The sequence below is a fragment of the Mastigoproctus giganteus genome, chromosome 2 (assembly GCF_048544385.1).
Source record: "Mastigoproctus giganteus isolate SK-2022 chromosome 2, ASM4854438v1, whole genome shotgun sequence".
In the NCBI taxonomy this organism is placed as follows: domain Eukaryota; kingdom Metazoa; phylum Arthropoda; class Arachnida; order Uropygi; family Thelyphonidae; genus Mastigoproctus; species Mastigoproctus giganteus.
In genome coordinates, this window is record NC_143576.1 from 138544651 (window position 1) to 138565674 (window position 21024).

Genomic DNA, 21024 nt, shown 5'->3' on the forward strand with positions numbered 1-21024 from the left:
GCAATATGGCCTTAGTCGCTGATGCTCCTAAAAAACCCCACTACTAAAACAACTTCCGAAAATCGCGTGCATTCCGAGGCTAATCGGTGAGGTTGAAAAGACCAACGAATAAATTGAGTCCTGCTTGAGAAGACCCAAGTAAGCTGTTGTCATCATCGATGGGATTCGAAGTCGAATCTTTCCAAATAAGTGACAGGTGATAAATGTAATCGCCTATAGATCAAGTAAGGCGATGGGTGGTACTTAACAGCTCTATTATTTCTCATCGCATCTAAAAGGTCTTAGACACCTTTTAGGACGTTCTCCAAATATCTGACGCAATTCAGGAATACTGAGACAAATGTTGCGTTATTAACGTGTGCTCGTTACGTGCGTAAAGGTAGCAGTAGTAAGAGCACCCACGTGGAGGGCAGGAGTGCAATAACTGAACTAAAGAAAAAAAAAAAAAAAAAAGGAGAATATTTTCAAATGCACCGGATTAGCTGAATTATTTGTTTATATGAAGTGAGAATTTCGGTGAGAACCTCCTAATTATTTCCTTTCCAGCCGCCTAGTTATCCCATTATTCATTAATTTACCTGAGAAGTCTCTTCCCCTTTCTCCTTCTCTCCTTTCAACCTTTTGTCAAGTCCTACTTGACAAAGTAGAATGAAAAAAGCTCGACACAGGAAGCTCTACTACAGAGGAAAAAAAAAAAAAAAAGAGAGAGAGAGAGAGAGAGAGAGAGAGAGAAGGAAGGAAAAAAACCCTACCCTTCGTGAAATATGTCACTTGGGGTTCGTGATTGTCCGAACTTTGGTTAAGTGTGGTATGCATCACGTGCAAGAACAACTCCCGGCAGTGGATGGAAGTGAAGAGGTGTTCTTTGCCATTGGCAGTCAGTTCGTGACGTCCCGATAAAAGCCGAGACGTGCCACTGGCCCCCATTCACATGTTAACTGATTTTCCACTAAGTGTAGCGTCCGTGTATATTGTCGCGGTACGGTGTTTTATTGCAGAGCATCACCGGCCTGACAACGTGGTCTGAAGGACACTTTATCAACTACACGAGCTACTACACGAGGAATTCTCTCGGACACAGGTAAGAAGATATCGAAGGAATCTTGTAGAATTAAGCGTTTTCTTGCGATCATTAAGAAAACTGTTCTAGAGAAGAATGCGATTTAATATACACCGACTCTCTCTCACACATAGTATGCGATTTACTCTCTTCCGCACACCTCCTCTGGATTAAAAAGCAAAAGTAAGAGTATCGTATATAAGAACTGCATTTAACTGGAGCAAATTTCTTAAATTTAATTTTAAACTATTTTCAGAAATGGTGCAATGCCGTTCGGTTTTCTTACTCAGTCGTTTCAGTGTTGAAATTTGGTTCGAGAGAGAGAGAGAGAGATCTTTATTCGAACTACAATCATAGGAAACGTTGTTTATCGTTTTATTAATCAATGATTAATAGTATTGTCACATTTTTCTACTCATACCAAGTGATACATATTGAAATTATGGGAAAAATGTGGGATGCATTCGACATTTTTTTAAAAATCATATAAAATTTACAACTTAATTATCAATTTCTTTTTTTCTTTGATCGATCATGAACCGATGGCGATTGATGTATAAATTCCCGGCCAAATTAATTTGTATTTTTTTTTATTTATTTTTTTTTTATATATATCAAACCTTTTGGAATGTCTAATGATTAATTAGCACGAAAATATTAGAAGCATTCATCTTCCGTTAATTAAGTTTTTGAAAGTTTCACTTTTAATGAAGCAAGAGAATGGCCTCGACCACACACAGTCTTGTTATACGTAGCCGCAATGTAGATAGAGAGATTCGTGAAAGGGTACAAAAACCGCCTTCACTGCCGGTCAAAACGGTTGACGCAGTCACTCATCGTTTTGTTTCGTTATGAGTATTAATTTTGAAGTGTAACAGATTGTTAATAACTAAGGAAGTTTCACTTTCGAACGTAAAACTCAAGTTTTGTAAAATAAATTAAGGCGCATTTAGGGCTAGAGCCTCAAGCTGCGAACGAATTTAGACTATGTATATAAAGTGCTTAGCATCATAATACACTGGCCATAGTTGCCGATGCGCCCAATAAATTCCGAAACAAACAAAAAAACAAACAATCATAATACACAGCCATTTCTGAATAAACAGTAAATTTTTAAGGTGGCATCGTTTTAGGTTATATCTCATATTGTGAATGCCTTCACAACGAGTTGCCATGATATTGCACTACTTCGAATAAGTAACGCTTCACCTAAGGAGAAGACTAGTGTTACTTATTCTCAGATAGGTACCACCACCCAGACAGCACTGTTTCAGGGCTATTTGGCCCTTCGTCAGTGAGTGGATAGGTACCCAAGTGATGCAATGATGGCAAAAACAGTTATGAAGTATAACTCCACAATATGAGAGATGCCTGATGGTGTATGATGTATTTAGACTAAGGCGCATTTAGGGCTAGAGCCTCAAGCTGCGAACGAATTTAGACTATGTATATAAAGTGCTTAGCATCATAATACACAGCCAATATCATGGAAACATGCCAATATCATGCAATATCATGGCAACTCGTTGTGAAGGCATTCACAATATGAGATATAACCTAAAACGATGCCACCTTAAAAATTTTCTGTTTATTCAGAAATGGCTGTGTATTATGATGCTAAGCACTTTATATACATAGTCTAAATTCGTTCGCAGCTTGAGGCTCTAGCCCTAAATGCGCCTTAGTCTAAATACATCATACACCATCAGGCATCTCTCATATTGTGGAGTTATACTTCATAACTGTTTTTGCCATCATTGCATCACTTGGGTACCTATCCACTCACTGACGAAGGGCCAAATAGCCCTGAAACAGTGCTGTCTGGGTGGTGGTACCTATCTGAGAATAAGTAACACTAGTCTTCTCCTTAGGTGAAGCGTTACTTACTCGAAGTAGTGCAATATCATGGCAACTCGTTGTGAAGGCATTCACAATATGAGATATAACCTAAAACGATGCCACCTTAAAAATAAATTAATAAACACATCCAGCGGTCGCTGGATGTGTTTGCAAAATCCTGTCGGTGGTTCCTTTTCTAGTAGAAAAATGTCACTTCACATAATTTTGTGGCCTTTCTTTGCACCATGGGCCAGTTCGTCAGTCTTGGACGATGGTTGCATGGTTCTTTCTCCTGGAAACTCTGGTTTTTCATCCAGGAGACAAGCAAACCGATCATAAAATACATGCAAATTACAAGCCCAATACGCTGACTCCTTGTGGCCTTAGCCGCCTCGGCGCTTAATCTAAAAATAACCCAATAACTACACCTGCAGTTAACCCAATAACCAGCGTTCCTGCAGGGTATCAAACTTGATTTCTTCAGAATCCATGAAGTAGATGCAATCAAAAGTTATGGCAGGAAACAAGCAAGTGTAATTAAAGTTTAAGGAAAATGTATTTAAAACTAATTTAGAACTTAATGGAAAGGTATTAAAAGCCCAATTTAAAGCTTAATTAAATGTAATTAAGCTTAATTAACATATGTGTCATTTAAGTTTAATTGCATTTAATTTCGCTTGATTAAGGATCGTGTCCTGATAGCTTCGACAGTCATTGATCAGAATCTCAGCTTGGGTTCGTTAAATGCGGTCAAGGTTTTAGGGCTGTCAACATCGGCCTCCATTTTGTGGCTCAAGGTTCCCTTTTACTTTTAATGCATAATTGCAGCCACAAACTATTTCATTATCCACGAACAATGTTTTATTGATTTCAAGAGGAAATGAAAGAGGTACAGTAAATGAACTCAATCGTTTTCATCTGTATTAATTACCTGATACGCAAGATTATTAATGAATTACAGCCGTGATTATTAAAATATATTCTATAGTAGAGGAAGAGAATTTAACTATCTTTAACTATAAGAACCATCCTAAATAATTTTAACCATTTTTTCCAGCATCCGGATGTACAAAATAACCGCAACGGCCTTTTTATTGTTTAAATCATTACTGAATCTGTATTTTTATCGCCAGCTAAATTAGCTTTATGGACTTCAGCTTCCTTTTAGCACGTTCTAGCTTTTCGTCATCTATCCATTTCCCCCGCCCTCTCTCTCTCTCTCTCTCTCTCTCTGTATCTTTTGTTACGTCTCCCTAGACACAGATGATAATGTATATAATGGATAATGGAGCTGAATTGTCGCCCTTTTGCAAAAGGCCTATTCAAGCTTCACTGAAGGAGAACATTGGGGTATTTATACATACAGACATCGGTCGCCAGACCTAAGCATTCTTAAAGTCTCTTCACATCCGTCTCTTCACTTGATTGTGCATTTAGTTCCTTTCCGTTGCGAATAAAGAAAAGTATCTTCTTGCACTCATCTGTCTCAAGGGTGATAATGTTGGAGAGAGAGAGAGAGAGAGAGAGAGAGAGAGAGAGAGAGAGAGAATCCAATGTTGTGTTTTCAATACTAAAATATATAAAGATGTGCTAAACACGTCAGTAAAAAGTCCTAACTATATAAATACTTCGGTACTTATACTGACACTTGCATAGTTAGGACAACAGCGAAAATCAAAGCTTATTCGTTTCGAAACTGCCCGATATCCAAACAATATAATGAAAGGTCATTTATTAACCCCTGACCCTCAGAGCGAACTTTCTCCTCAAGGAAAGATACGTTTCTGGAAAAGGCTTGAGCTGTTCAAGGTCACTGCAATCTGTCTAAAAGAGCAATGACTGATTCTTATCCTGGGAAAGAGGTCGGATATTATTTATCCCAGAATAATACACTCATACATATGGGGAGGGAAGTGGGAGACAACAGAATATGAGAGGTTTACGTGTGTGGACAATCTGTAGCCGATTACTTAGCACGGGAAAATGAATAATTGAACGTGGGGTAGACGCTCTACGGGGAGATTTACGCGTGACAACTCACTGAAGAGCTAGCGAAGGAGATGTGATAACCTGATCGGTGTAAGGTTACATAACTTGTTCCGAGACACGAAGAGACGAACGTAGTGCAAGCCTACATCTCTAAAGACCTCGATGGAGCTTCACTGAAGGTGCTGTTACGGGGCTGGTGAACACAGAACGCTTATTCGAGATATAAACAAGTTAAAGGTTTATCCTCTTTTGTTGTGACTTAACATAATAATGATACTTAATAATAAAAGATTTTCCAAGCAGATAAAAATCAGAAAATCTGAATTAAGTACTGAAGTTGAACCAAAGTCTTTTACGTAGCTTCTAGTTAATCAAACAAAAAGCCGAATTTTGAAATTAGATAACTGAAATGCAAGTTTCATTATAAAAATATGAAGTTCAGCATTGTAATCAAGAACTTGACGTCTGGGATACAGTTACGATACTAAATTACAGTACTTGAGCTTTATTTCAAATATTAGACAAATCGAATCGTTGTCCTAAATAAAAACAAATAATAAATGCCAATGATCCAGTTTTCTTACCGAAGAGTTACTGGGTCTATTTGTAACTTAATAAAAAGACCTTATAGACATATACATATGTATACGTTTATAAAGTCTATAATCTCTCAAAAATACAATGACAATCGAAAAAATCTATGGTCTGAGTTACTTTGGACCAGTTCTAAACGATTGACTAACCAAATCATCTGGTTGTTGACCATCAGTCATCCCTTTCAAATACTCCACCAACAACAACACAGAAATGAGTGATACTTTAATTAGCAATTTGCTCTGCGATCTCTAGACAGAATTTCCAATACGCTTAGAAATCTAAACGTTGCAATCAATAACTAAGAGAACTGGACCATACATGACTCTTTCACTCGACAGTGTGCGTGTCAAAACAACTAAGGCTATGAGGTGTCACCTATGTTGTGTCTGTAACTGTTTAGTCTTCAGTCGATTTGCCAGTTTGCTTGACGAAAAATCCGGATTTCCGGAAGAAAATCCATCCGATCCTCATATGAGACCAACTAAGTCAAATATGTTGTGAAAAAAGCTCATAAAAATTCCTTGCATTATTGATAAGATTCGAACCCAGGAATTTTATAACCCTCCCCGAGGAAATTATATCCCATGTGCTACCTGGGTGGACTCACTGAAAGAATCATACAAGTTTCGTTGCAACACGACAGACAACTCTGCCTTCATTAAATTTACATCAGTTCAAATCAGCATTATCAATATTGTGTCATGAAATATTCTGCATTAATTTCTTTCCATACTGTTACGCACATTTTAGTTAATAAATACGGATTGTTAAATACAGATGCACCCTGATGAAGTAGATTATAATTTTCTTTCTTTTTTTTTCTTTTTTTTTTTCACGTTTACATCTCTTCTACCTGTCTTTCTTTTGGGGATCGCGGATTATTGCCATTTATGTCCAGTTTGTATACATGTGTTCCATACGAGAAAGGCTGACTTTAAATAGGATCTCTTGTTGAAACTCCAAGTAGAGCACTTTCGAATGGGGCTCACTTGTAGAATGTCCTCGTTACGTTCTATTCTGAAGATCAAAAGACCAAATTACAGATCCCCGACAACATTATAGCCACTAAAGCTTTCCAGTGGTGCAATGCCGATACAGCAGGTAACTTATGTTCGCTCTACACACTGGCCGGAAGTTGTCTGAGTGCGGTAGCCTGTTCATTACCTTTCGGTGGTCCTCAGGTAGCTGGAGGCGTGGGAAACGCCATCGAAACAGAGATACGAATCTCATGACGGATCAGGAAGAGAAAGAGAGAGGAAGGGACGGGGCAAAAATGGGAGGTAAAAACTTCCATAAGAGAGAAGGACAAGAGAATGATTTGTCAGCTGTTGCAATTACACGCCCGTATACAATAGCGGAAGTATGGATTGAGTTTTTTGCAAGATCGGTAGTTTCTTACAGGATAAAATAAAAATCACTCCAGTTTAGAAAACCACGTCCGATTCTAAAACGATTGTTGAATATATGACTTCCATTCCACTTGGGAATGATCTCCATTTCTAAGTGGAACGAGTCCATTTGTCAAGTATTTCGAGATGTCCAAAACGTTATTTTTGGGACGTTCCGCAATGTAGTGATCACTAATGCAACTGCCGCTCTATTAATAAATCTCTTTTTAAATTATCGTGTAAAACGAGATCACTATAAGACGAGCTTTAGCGTTTAAATGAAACTCAAAAAAGATCTTCGAAAACGAAGGACCGCATACAAATGCCACCTGTGACAGATTTACAGTTTGTTTATATGACCTCTTATACTTCAGCGCCATCGCCAGATGGATGGTAATGGCCATATTTGTGAACTGATAACGACAGATTGAAGCGAAAAAAACACGTCTGTCAAATTGTGTCCGTTGCCATGGCGATTTGTTTATTGCTGAATGTGGCAGCTGCTCCATTCATGCCAGCAAATGTCAGCTTCATTCATGGGGGCAAATGATATATCAGCTTAATGGAGTCGTTCATATATCAAAGGATTAACCGCACGAGACTTTGAATTTAAGCCAAAATAACTGTTTTCCAGTGTCTTTTCCCAGCAGTCTATCTAGTTTAAGGACTTTTAGGGAAGAAGAGAGGAGCGGGAGCTAAAAAATTGCAATAGTTTGATAATTTATGATAATATAAAAACTTCTTCCATCCTGAGAGAGAGAGAGAGAGAGAGAGAGAGAGAGAGAGAGAGAGAGAGAGAGAGAGAGAGAGAGAGAGAGAAAGAAAGGAATTCTGTTGTCTGGTTGTGGAGTTATTCATGCATCGCTCTTTTCACCTATTTATCTGCTTTTTCACTTTTCTTGAGTGGCACACAAAGATTAAAAAATTACTTGGCATAAAGACTGGTGAGTATGAAGGGAGAGATAACACTTCAGACCAGATCATTACCTCTGGCAAACCTTTATCATCTTCGGCCTCGAACGAGCCGTATGAGAACAATCGTTGCTGATACACCTCTGGATAACAATAATATTTCTTAAATTCGCTGGTTCGTGGACTTGCCATCATTCGTGTACATTTATCCCCACTAAATTGACATTCTATTGATCAGTTTTAATCTTTTCTACTATGAAAAGTAAAAACAAATATAACGAATCAGATAGCATCGCAGTTTTCGTGCGTCACTGCGGTGGAGCTGCCAATCTCAAACACTATCTGCTTAAGGAAAACGAAGTAGTGTGTTTCTTGGGTTTTAAGGAAACAATGCCATAAGAATATCGATGCTTTTTTTTTGAATTTGCTATAATTTAATGGGATTTTATTCATTTCATTCAAAATATTATTGTGTTAAAAGTTATGGCTATCACTCTCTGACTGTGGGAAATTGTGTGACTAAGAAATAAACAAATATTTTGGCCTACAAAGGTGATCAGCGATTAGTCCAGAATTCATTTCAAAACCTGCCGAACAATAAGCTGTGGAAGCTGTTACATTATGGTAACCTTATGGAAGCTACCCTTATACTTTCCAACACTGCAGCGCTCCACGTCAGAAAGCATGGATTGTGAACAGAGTACGACCTCAACCTAATCGAACGCCATTGGAATGAACAAGGGTAAAGAAAATACCACTTTCTTCGGTGGTGGAGCGCGCGAATGATTTAAGGGAGGACCGAAGCCTAATATACCTTACTACCAGAAATTAGTAGAAAGACTGCCATAAAGCATTGACGAATCATCAGTGGACAACATCCTATTTAATTATTTGAACAAGTGTAAACGAATTGGTCATAATTACAAGTGTCCTATGGCTTCCGATAGTATTTTATAGGTTATATTAATTTAGATAAAGCATAAGATAGTGTGGGGAAACACAAGGCCCACGTTTTTAAAATGATTTCATCTTCTCAGATGTAAGCTTTGAAATATTTTGAGAAGCTGAAATCACACCAAATATTTAAAATACGTATTCGGAAGTCTAGTAAATCACGCGAGGTTTCTGCGCATCTGATTTTTTTATTGATATAACACAGACCATGCATATAGTCAGTTATGCATAGTCACACACTGCATGACTATGCATAACCGTTCGCAGATAGTATACTTTCATTGCATAAGCGACAGAATAAAACGGCTATATTAAGGCCACCTGAAAATTAACTCATCTACCCGTGTGCGTTATGTCTGTAAATTGCGTGCGTTCTCTGGTCTGTTTGCCTGTTCTGATGGACAAAACAAAAACAAGTTTCCGAGGGGGGGGGGAACCCTTGCTATCTATCCTCGCTTGAGACCGATCAACTCACGGGATTCGAACCCAGGCCTTTTCCAACCTTGAGGATTATAACCACCGTGCTACCGCGAAGATAGGCGACGGAGTAAAGGTAACAGACTAATTTATTAAACAAAAAGTATTTTCATCTTGGGATCTACGCAGGGTAACCAGAGAATAACAGAATTCTTTCAATTCTGTTATTCTCTTAGTTGAATGGCTGAATTTATTGAATATTTTTATGATCATTGCTTCTACATCAATACTTAGACTATTGGATGCTTTTTTTTAGCGGAGTTAGATGAAATGTGGTGGATTACATCGGGCAGGAATGGTGTTCTTCTCATTATGTTTCTTTCAAAGCAGTGTATACGTTATTTTTATTACAAAAGTTTACATTTCATTATCTGCTCCCTAAGCCTTAACATTTTTCCAGTGAAGTTTATTTTCAATAAGATGTTGGTTTATTGCATTGATATTGTTGAAGAGCCTTCTGCATGGAATGAGAAAAAAATATATATCAATGAATTTTTAATCTGTACACCTTCCGTGGAACAGTGAACTTGCACATCCAGCTGATACATAACTATGGGAATGCATCACCAATGGTACTTGAATGATGCCTCTGTGAATTCTATATCATATTGTAATTCGCTATGTTTCACGTTAAAAAAAATTAACCCGCTATTGCTTTGATGTTTGAGGTATGATTTTTTGATTTTAAATATCTCTCTATATCGTTTTCTCCACCATGACTGATTGTTAACGGAAAGTTATTGCAAATTGAACTTCTTGCCATAAAGCCGTCTCTTCCAGGCTGAATCCTGCTGTATTTTGAAGTCCAGCTTTTGTTAAAACTTACAAGTCTCTTAAACTTCTTTTCTGGTGTCTTGTTTCGGATTCTGAATCTAAACCGTTGTCAATATCTTCGTTTGCTGACATTTCACTGAGGACTAAGGTTCAACTTACAAAAATTAATGTTTAAACTACATAAGACATTGAACTATATACAGTAAAAGAGGCACAAGCTGAGTAGTGACGTAAGCTGAAAAAAAATTTATATGTTCTGTTCATGCAGTTTATCAATATGGTTTTCAGCTTGATAGTAAATTAACAAAATCATTAATTTTACCTAGCGTATGATCAAAGGTGAGAATATTGAAATCTACTATATCATCCAAGTAGTAGAGAAACGAGGGGCATTGGTGACAACTTTTGTTAACAACTGTGAAAGAGCCCATTCTCGAAAAGCAAACTACGCAATGGGGTGGAAGTGGAAACAATGTTCACTTCCCATCAAGCTTCCTTTTTCATAAAGACTTTCTCTTAAATCACGTGACTTTTCGAGTAACTATGATCCAAAAGCTTCCAGTCTGATTATACACCAGCTCATCAACATCATCTATTTGTGGTAGACGCAATCAAATTTTTACTTTCAAAATTATCTAGCGGCACGCGGGACAATTCTTTGTTGTGCAGGACGTCTGGTATCCCTGGATCTTAGGTCAAACTCATCTATGGTCGTTTGAGGTCACCATTCCACTTACGAGTGGGTAGAGTAAATAGCGTCGAGGCTCATCAAGCAGTAACATGTTGGACAACTCGTAATACTCATAGTGATTTATTTTTAACGTCGTTTACAATATATTAGAAAACTACACAGGAAAATAATTGACTCGACACTACAGTTTTAGCATCATAATCCTTTTCCACTCAACCTTTGAACGGCGAGTGCATCAAATGTCACAGAAAGGCTTTAACATATAACCGTTCCAATTATACTCACCTTTCAAGCAAATTGATTGATCTATTTTTCTACTGATTAAAGCGCCATCAATTAAAAAACGAAAACAAAATGCAATTTTATCATTTAATGCAGTTAATTTCATATTATATTTTATTTCAGGTAGTGCAAAGATGTCTGCTAGAAAAGGAAACAAGATTTCAGTTGCGTGATCCCATCATTTGCTCGGTCCTTCAGATTACTGTTATGAAAGTTAAGAGAATATAGAAAAGTTCAGGAAAGGAATAAAAGGTACTACTATCCGCTATATGGCTCATTAACTGACTTATTGTTACTATAATTCTAACAAGAAATCTTATCCTTCTTTCTGCACTTGGTTTATCTTATTTGATACGAATATTAACATCAAAGGCATTTTATTTGCTGGTAGATACAGGAAACCCAACAAATCACAAATCTACTGGATGAAAAACTCTTAAGAGATTCATAAATTTTATCCTCAGTTCTGATCATCACTGATTTAATCCTGTTTCCACTAAAATCTAAAAAATCGATCAATTAAAGAGTTTCAATTAGCTGAACGTAATTAGAATAAACGGAATTTTCTTTCTTCGGCTGACCAGTCTTCAATTTGCCCAATCTGCTGCTGTTTGGAGTTCACTCAATGGATGGATGACGTTCATATGTAAAAGTGCTTGACGCAAAACACTTCTGTGGTGAAAAAGCTCTTACAGAAATCCTAAAATAACCGCGCACACACATCCTCTCCATGAAAGTCGTAAAAACTTCTTTTTCGTGTTCAATAGTTACAGAAGCGCATACGTGATTAACAGCACCTCACGCTGAAAGAAGGAAGTGGTGTATACTATTTAAACCTCTTGGACAGTTGACGTATATTACTCAAGCAGTATTTTCCGAGTACTTGAAGATCACGCTTGCATTTCGCCTACTCGCACTACACTTTATGGCTTTTCTCCGACAGACCTCCATGAAAATCCATAGATGGATTGTTTGGTCGTTTGCAATAGCTTCAAGACAAAAAAAAAAAAAAAAAAACCCTGTTTGTTTAATCGAAAAGCAAAAGTCTTAGTAAGAATGCAAATGGAAACCGCTTCAATAATAATACCGAGTGTCCTTTACTGTATCCTGATAGTTTTTTTCCTTTTATTTTAAATATAAAGCCTTAAACTACTTTTGCGAGTTCCACTATTGACAGATACACGTACTTTAAAACCCTTCTGTAATACGTTATAATATTAAAGCAGCACAGAAGAGAAACTATTTGAAAACTCTTTCATGCTGAATGCTTGTCACGTACAGAAGCAGTCTCTTTTAAATTCAACTTATCCTACTGAGCGCTAACGACCATGATGAGTACGTCGGAGCTACCGCATGTCTTTCGGAATGCCAATGGACCCAGCGGGATATTTGTAGAAAAAAAATCAGCTGTAAAGCTGTCAAGGTCGACTGATTTTCATTTATACTTAGATGCATATATGACATATAGTGACAGGAGAAGAGAATTACAATTGTTTGACTTTTTACCTGCTGTCTAGGTTCATAAGGAAGACAAAAATTATAGTTAGGACGTTTATTGGTATGCATTACAGTTTAACAGGTATGCAGTGGACTGGACTGGACTGCAGAATGAAACTTCTGTTCTTTTTTTAACGGGAGTTCACGATGTTGAGTTATTTTGACATCCCAATAAAGTGCAACTGTCTTTAAAGTAGCAAGAAGGTGAGTAAATTTTAATTGTCGCCTTGTTTTAAGTGTATTGCAGGCGATTTAGATCAGTTGTTCTTCAGCAATTGTCCTGGCAAAAATAGAAAAAGAGAATTCCAGAGATAGTTTACTCTTCGCTGTGGTGAACAGATAAAGTGGGCGAGCACTTGAACTGAATCACTCCTTTTTCTTTAGTTTACAATGAGTCAACAAGTCTGTGCTGATTCAGAGGCTGCTTTACGTGGCTCTTCTTTTAATCGATGCACTTTGCACAGCTGAGTCAAGTTTTATTTTCAGTAAGTTTTAAGTAGCCATCGGATGCCGCGTGCTTCTGTTTGTATAGATCTATCAAGCGTATTTTTATTTATTTATTCACGTTATGTATACATCAAAATATATACATATGAATACAAATAAATAGTTATCCATCCACAGATACTTCTATTTCTAAAGCTATGTTTATATCTGGATACTAAAATGAGATATAAGTCGTATATCATTCATATAAATGCTCCTACAAAATGAATGGAATGCTTTTCGTATTGACATTTCAAAATACATTTGTATATGGTGATTTTATAATTATGAAAAGCAGCGGAACGAAACTGACGCATGCGTAGTTTCTACATTAAATCATCTTTTTTGGGGGAACGGAAAGAGTTCTCTCATGATGCTAAAAGCAATCATGGTACAAAAGTGGATAGAGATTTACAATAAAATCTCACCTCACTAATTCGAACCCTCTGTAATCCGTATTGTATTAATACGAATTCTGAACATATTTCAGAATGCTTTGACAGTCTTTGCAGAATGAATAAAATTATTCTAAAGGAAAAGTGAATTATGCAAATGAAAGAATTGTCGTGAAGAATGAAACGGCAATACAAGACAGGACCTTTACTCGACAGAAAATTTCCTTTTCCTTCAAAAAAACGAACATGCGATTTGTCTACTCTGATTAAATTCATAGTCATTAACAATATACATTAATTAAAATTTATTGTTTATTTTCATAAACAATAAACTTTAATTAAATCCATTTTGTTTTAGTTTCATCATAGTTCCTTTTTATTTTCGTTAAATTAGCATTAGTAGAAAGCAATCACTAAGTCAGATCAGCGAAAAAAAAAAAAAACCTTCCCATTTCACCCATCCTTTCGCTTTAAAAGTTTGTCCAGTTCTTCCTTGAATTTATTTAAGCTACCAACTTCCACAACGACAGATGGAAGTTTGTTCTAAAAATCAACCACCCGCTGACTAAAGGAAAATTTCCGCACATCTATTCTTCAACTGTCTTTCCTCAATTTCAATTTATGCCTTCTCAGGTGCGTAATCTGAGCAAGAGGAAGAATCCCATCCATCAGCATTGACTTCTTCAAACCATTCAAGGCCATACACATCTCAATGTTTTCCAACCGGCGGTCTGCGAACTTATAGGAGTTTTCTGGAAAATTCTGAGTGAAAGCAAGAAAAATGTGATATGGGTGTCTTTTATCAATTTTATGGGGGTACAGCTGTTGCATTATTTTGATTTCTCTCTAATTTTTGAAAGATTTATGGAAACAGGAAACTTTTCAAATTTTTTGAAAAAACAAAAGCTGTACGTTTCTTAATTTTCTCCCTCGATCCCAGTCAAGATGTGAACTGTGCACTTTGTATGAATGTATCGAGCCGTTCTTCTTCCAATACAAGACCGTGTGGGCTATAGTTACATCGTTACTCATTAATTTTAAACAAGTGCATCAAATGCACCACTGCATTAGACGTGATTCTATTAATGAGTTATACAGGAATCAAATTTTATTTCATGTGGCAAACACAATAGTTTGTTTTTTTCGTGTGTTTTAAATGCTTCCTGACCCTGGAAGTGTCAGGAAGACGGACGGTTGGAATATAAAATGACAATTCGGGACACTGATCTTGTGATGGTGCAGGGAATTTGTCACAGACAATCCTACTCAAACACGTAAAATGCAGTCTCTCTTTCTTAACTCAAGTTTTTGGAAAAGCTAAAGCCTCTGAATTCAGAAACAATGTCAAGAGAAGAAAATATGATGATGATTATATCAAGTTTCGTTTTTCATTTACTGGGCATAAAAAAGCATCTTCAACAACCGGCAGTATGCGTTAACAGTTGGCAAATACAAACAGCATTATGAGGCTTTACTCTTCTCTTCTGTTCACGACACAATTGGATGAAAAAAAAATGTGAGTTATCGAAGTAGGCGGAAATATTCAATTGCGATCTTTTTACAACGCTGCATGTACAAAATTAAACCATTTTACCACTTCAGCTTGGGATGCCTACGAATCTTTCACATTTTGAACCCACCGCATTCTTCGTCAGATTGTTCCAGCATTGAGTTCGAAGATTTCTTTAAGATATGTCGTTTATTTATTTATTTATTTTTGATTCTATTATCATACAATGCACCAAATATCAACTCGCATATTCCAGCATCTCTGTTCACGAAATGAAAAATAACAGAGCTATAGACAATCATTCCCAGATGGGTATAGACGTTGTTAGAACTGCGTTCACCAGAGATTTCCTGTGATCCAGGAGAAAGTACAATCAGACAATAAAACTCCGAACACTAGCTTAATCGATTCGACAGTCTCGATCGTATATTTATATACATCAAGTGTAATTTGATTTATGCGCTGTTGTGTAAATCACGTGGACTAAGTCTGATAAAATAAACATGAGTACGAACTGTAAAATGTGATCTATGTAATCACAGATCTCAATTTCTCTATTTATAATAAACTGATAAATAGAGAAATTTCAATATTGAAATTAGAACACCGAAATAATTCCAATTACAATTTAGCTTAATATAAACAAAAAAAAAAAAAAAAAACCCAGTCCATATATACTATATTAGTTTTTTTTTTTTTTTCAATATGACACAAGATTAATCGATGTAAATGACGAGTATTCGAAATAAAGTAGCTCAAAAAATTAAGTGCTTAAAGCAATTATGCACTTATACAATACTCGTACTCACGTGTGTTCTGTATTAGTAAAACGAAATGATCATAGAAGCAAAAAGGAAACGGCAAAAAATTTAACAGGCACATTCTGCATTACTGATTCTTCTAAATGATGTTTAACATTTTAAAGAGTATATTTATTTATGCCACGTTTTACGTATTTTATCATATTGAATATAATATGATTTATTTTATCTTCATTTGCATTATGCATAAATAAATTTTTGCATTTTTAATAATAAACTGCATTTTTAATTAAATGCACATATTATTGTTGTGGTGTATTGTACATAGGTTTGTCACGTCTATAAGGTAACAGAAAAGAAAGAGGATGAAAAAAGGAAAGGGATAAAGAGAACACAATAAGAAATTATTTCTAATGCAAATTAAATTGTATAAACCAGGCATGAATTAATGCACCAGGAGGGTTAGGATTTGCGTACTAAAGCCAGATATCATAGAAATAAAGTTTTCGTGAGGTTTAATGAATTAGAATTTATAAAAACAATAAAATACATTAATACAACAGAATTTAAAAGATAGATTGCAATGCCCAACATCATAAGGGGACTACATCCATTACACTCTACCTGGGACGGGACGTACACATCGTTTCCAAATTCCAGTTAGTAAATGGACTTCAAAATAAACTTATAGCTCTGCTAAAATATCAACGTTACAAATGTTTAGATTTTACAACACAGAAATACTTATAGTATTTCTGTGTTGTCAGCAAGCAATCATTCTAAAAGCAAATGTGAAACTGGCATACTTTGTACGAGGGGTAAGTACATCCATGAAGAATTTTTCTTTTAGTTTTGATTTCTTGTTGAATTAATCAAACCAACTATTGCTTACTTATAGTAACGTGGAGGAGGGAGTGCTCTGGCTAAAAGCACAAGAAGGTCAAATATTGGTGAATTAATCTGTCTTAATTTAATTAATGCTAGCTTGATGCTCTTTTTCCAACATTTAAATGAATGAATAATTCATTCCGTCTAGTGGATGGAGAACCATCTTAAGTAATCTTTCAAATTTATTTATGTCATTTCAGGTCCCTTCATCTCCATTTATATATTGTACTTCCCTGTTCGAGTTAATGCAGACAGATTGCAAAGGACAATGTTTTGGGTGTTTGTTCTTTCTTTGGAATTAGCGTCAGTGGTGAACTGCGAAGAATTCTTTCAGATGAGAGACAGGGGAGACAATGTGAAATATCGAGTTATGAGAGACAGGAATGTAGTGACTTCCATAGAGAAAGCTGAGGTATGTAGAGTTAAGAACCAATAATATCACTGGGTAGAATTCGATTAGAGGTAACTAGCAACCCTCTCTTCCATTACTCGCTGGACCATGTCAAATGTTAGTCAATAAGTTTTACCGCTTGTTTTTATTGTCTAGTATGTTTATGCAAATATAGTACCAGAAGAATACGATAAAGAGCGGAATTTCGATGAAACAGTACGAATTAATACAATAAAATTCATTATTGGCTACTTTAAATCAACTGATTAAGTTAGTAAAAAAATGCGGTTGTTCAGAAGAATTGGCTGAACAAAACTGACAAAAGCTGCAACCAATAACATTGAGTGTCACAGTGATTCATTGACTACTGACTTGGTGTAATCAGCAGGTAGTGGAAAAGAAAATTTTCCTGATCGGCAACGATTATCTGGGATTTTTCCATTCTATTAGTTTCATTTTCCTAAAAACTCCTAGTAACTCAGCAGTAATCCCATGAAAGATTACTGGTCTTCAGTAGCTTATGCCAAGTAATAAATTAGACTGTCTTAATAGCGGATGTGCACATTTAAGAGTATGTGCACCTTTCAGTATGACTATCTCACACTTCAATAATAAAGAAACGGGAAACACCTTAAAGATAATTTTGTAACAGAAGACCGAATTTATAAATAAAAGTGGTTAGGTAAAAAATTTGAATAATGATGTTCGAAATAACAATTCGAAGCGTTTTTTTAAATTTAAAAATGGTATAATAACCGTGTAATATAAGCTGTCATCTAAAGTGATCGCTTAAACGTGCTTAAATTATAACAGCTAAACTGATAAACGTAACTGAACTTGAAAAAACATGGGAGTTGTCCCATTTTTTAGGATCATTAGCGACTAAGACCATATTGCTCCGTATATGCTGTCCGTAAATTGCATGTGTTCTGTGGTCGATTTTCTGTTTTCTGGACGAAAAACCAGAGTTTCCGGGAGAAAAATCCACGTTACCTTCGCCTGAGACCGACTAACTCAGTCACGTCGTGAAAAAGGCCCATAAAAATTCCTCACGTCATCGACTGGACTCGAACTCAAGTCTTTTCTACCCGGTATGGGTAGGACGGCGCTTCTATCAACTGTGCTACCCACGAGGGCTTTATTTCTGTAGAAAACATATTTGACTCTCATTTTCGTACATTTGCAATAGCAAATGTACGAAAATTATACCGCTCAAAGCGATATAACCCATTTTTTGACTTAAAATGCTTTTAAAACCATTCTACAAGAGGTTTTTTAACTCCACAATAATTCAGAAACGTTACAAATCTTCGTCAGAATTGTGATCGTTTGTGACGTATTGGAGTAGAAATAGAAAATGTATTTATTGATCAGAATATATGCCACCGATCTATAAAGACATTACTGCTTTTTTTTCCTCAGACAACGTCGGTTATTTCCACTAGCTAAAAATAACAACATAGCCCGTGATCTCTGAGAAACCAGGTCTGCTGTATTTAATGAATAGAGCAATATAGTGTTCTGATCAACTGGAAAGTCTTAACGGCTTACTTGTATTGTCTCCCAAGGAGAGAAAATAGTTAATTCGTATAAGAAAGTGTAGTGATGGAAGGTGGGATGTGACGAAAGATAATGATCAGATAATAAAAATGACATGTCTTAATTTTCAACTCTGTTTAAGAAATGTTTCTTCCCAATTCAACAGACCTCTACCAGATTACATGTTGCTAAACGCGAAGGAACAGAAGTTTGTCATTATCTTGCCTTATTTGTCGTGTGTGTCATGACTGTTCCGCCACACGCATGTTTTTTAAATGACCTCGCTCTCGTAGGTCATCAGAAGTTGGAAAGGTCAATTTGAGGGGTTAACCTCAGACCACCGTGGAGAGGAAATACCTTTCTTACAGCCTAAATGTCCACCGCGGGGTGACAAGGGGGAGTGGCAAAAGGATAACGGTGGGATGTTATTTTACCCTCATTTTCCCTCCCACTATCGGCAGTTTCCCTGAAGTGACAACACAAGGAGCGGCTGAAAACAGCGGGACTAGAAAGGAACTCTTTTAAAACCATTTACTGACCGCACGTGGATTAGATAAATATGCCGAAGTCTGGGAGGGGAGGAGAGTCTTGAGATAGCAACACAATCCCCTTCCCTCCCCCTGTCAGTCAGTTATTGTCCATTGATAGAAATGCGAGAAAACGTGTCAGTATTTCACGGAAGGGACGATATGAGCTGTCATGCTCTACACCAAGTACCCCTCACTCGCGCAAACACTCCCATTAGCCAAACAAACATAGCTCCGATGGATTGCGGAAGGCAAGCATTACAGTCGCTGCTATTTTCTTGCCACCTCTTTAATTCCTTGAGGACCACCAAGTAAGAACATTACGAGGTCTTCTGTTTACCAACAAAAACTTCAAGCAACCCTGGCCTTCACTATGTGGACAAGTACAATTCTATACACTGCGGAAAAGAAGTGCCCTAAATATACATGTACTGTACTTAGTTCTGTTTCTCTGCTGATATGCCGACCGAGCTAGCCGAGTGGGTAAAGTACCTGCCCGGCAACCCAAGGTCGCGGGTTCGATTCCCGCCTCGGGCTTGGATCAAAGTACTGCAAAAACCTTGGGAGGTGCAATATGGCCACAGAAGCCGATGCGCCAACAACTACCAAATCAAAAAAAAAAAAAAAAAAATCTGCTGGTATTCCTGTTTCCATGCGTTAACCTTCAACAGAGCCCAATACGATTCCATAAAATTCAGTTAGTTTGGGCATAATCGTCTATGCTTCCCTTATGCAGTATTCTGTAAAAGTTAATCGAAGTTTATTTCTGAATATACTCTTGTGAGTTGTCATCCTTAAAATTTCGAGCTTTTTGTCACGCGTTAAGCTCTCATAATTTTTACAATGCTTTCAAGCTTCACTTCTACTATCATTTACTAGAACCTGTTTAAAATGTATCCTGCCTTAGAAATCCAAAACATTTAGTCTCAAAAAACATCCAATAAGCTCAGTTTTTTCCCCTCAATTTAAAAAAAAAAAAAAAAAAAAATTCCGCCTTTGCAGAAGATCATTTGGGTTTATTTCGAAAAATATGCTTTTACCAATCTGTGCCTGCGATCACTCATACCACCATATCTGCCTAGACTGACTGCTATCCTCTGATTCGTACTGATTGTCCAATTCACCAAATATACCTTGACAACCTATAATAATTGGGCGTAAATTGTTTCTCATTTTAAGTTTAGAAATGATTTTCGATAACGGCGAGGGCCTCTCTTCCAGCTTCAGTACTTCAAAAGAAAGCGCTTGTTTATTAAAAGAGAAACCTGCTGTTTGAGTAGTTAGTACTCTCAACCCTCATAGCAAGTTTCTTCATATAGCACCACTTGAAATAAACAGCACTTCCATATGAAATAGAGAAATATTGACTAAAGTAGTTCAATGCTGAGCGAACTCGTGATTACAATAAAGTGCTCCATAACAGAGATCGATACCCTAAGAGAACTAAACAAAACAAAATTTATTTTTTTCTTTTGTAATAAAAACCTTGTCTTGTACGTCTGAAATAGGTAAAGGTCTCTAAAATGTAAATCAAACATGATGTAATCAAATAGTGATTTGCAAAATTAAACACTGTTAAACTGCGTTAAACACCATGCTCATTATAACACTATTAATGTGACAGTATTTAGTGAGACTTGGTATATAAGATAACCATTTTTGTTGATATAAATGCATTATTGGATGCAAGTATTTAAATGTCTTATCAGTAACTTTATCTTCATTACAGTTTTTATCTTAATTACAGATGACAAGAAATTCATGCACTTTTGTAATAATTTTCCTCAAAAATGGAATTAAACTCGAGATATAGATATTTCACCCCATTGATCTCAAAAACTTCACTAACCAAAAACAATATTATTTATGTTTTGATTTTAAAATCTAGTTGCTTTTTTCGAACATTATATAAATATATGAAGGAGACTATTCTACATTACTTACCATTTATGACTCTTCATTTTTATTCCATTTACATTAGAAAAATAGACATCATCATAATTCCGTAATGAATTAAACCTTTTGTTTCCTTACTCAATAATTATTTGTCCTAATGCATCTTCCAGT

General features: G+C 36.3%; 1 protein-coding gene across 1 annotated transcript in view; it reads left to right on the top strand.

The window, feature by feature from the left end:
* Positions 1-954: 954 nt before the first annotated feature.
* The window catches only part of LOC150089600 (matrix metalloproteinase-21-like), a 43365-nt gene continuing 23295 nt past the window's right edge, over positions 955-21024 (top strand). Inside the window, exons 1-3 of the mRNA XM_090368683.1 lie at positions 955-1081; positions 11087-11215; positions 16701-16912. Of these exons, the coding sequence (XP_090224809.1) occupies positions 16769-16912 (144 nt within the window). The 5' untranslated portion in view covers positions 955-1081; positions 11087-11215; positions 16701-16768. The remainder of the gene's footprint in view (positions 1082-11086; positions 11216-16700; positions 16913-21024) is intronic.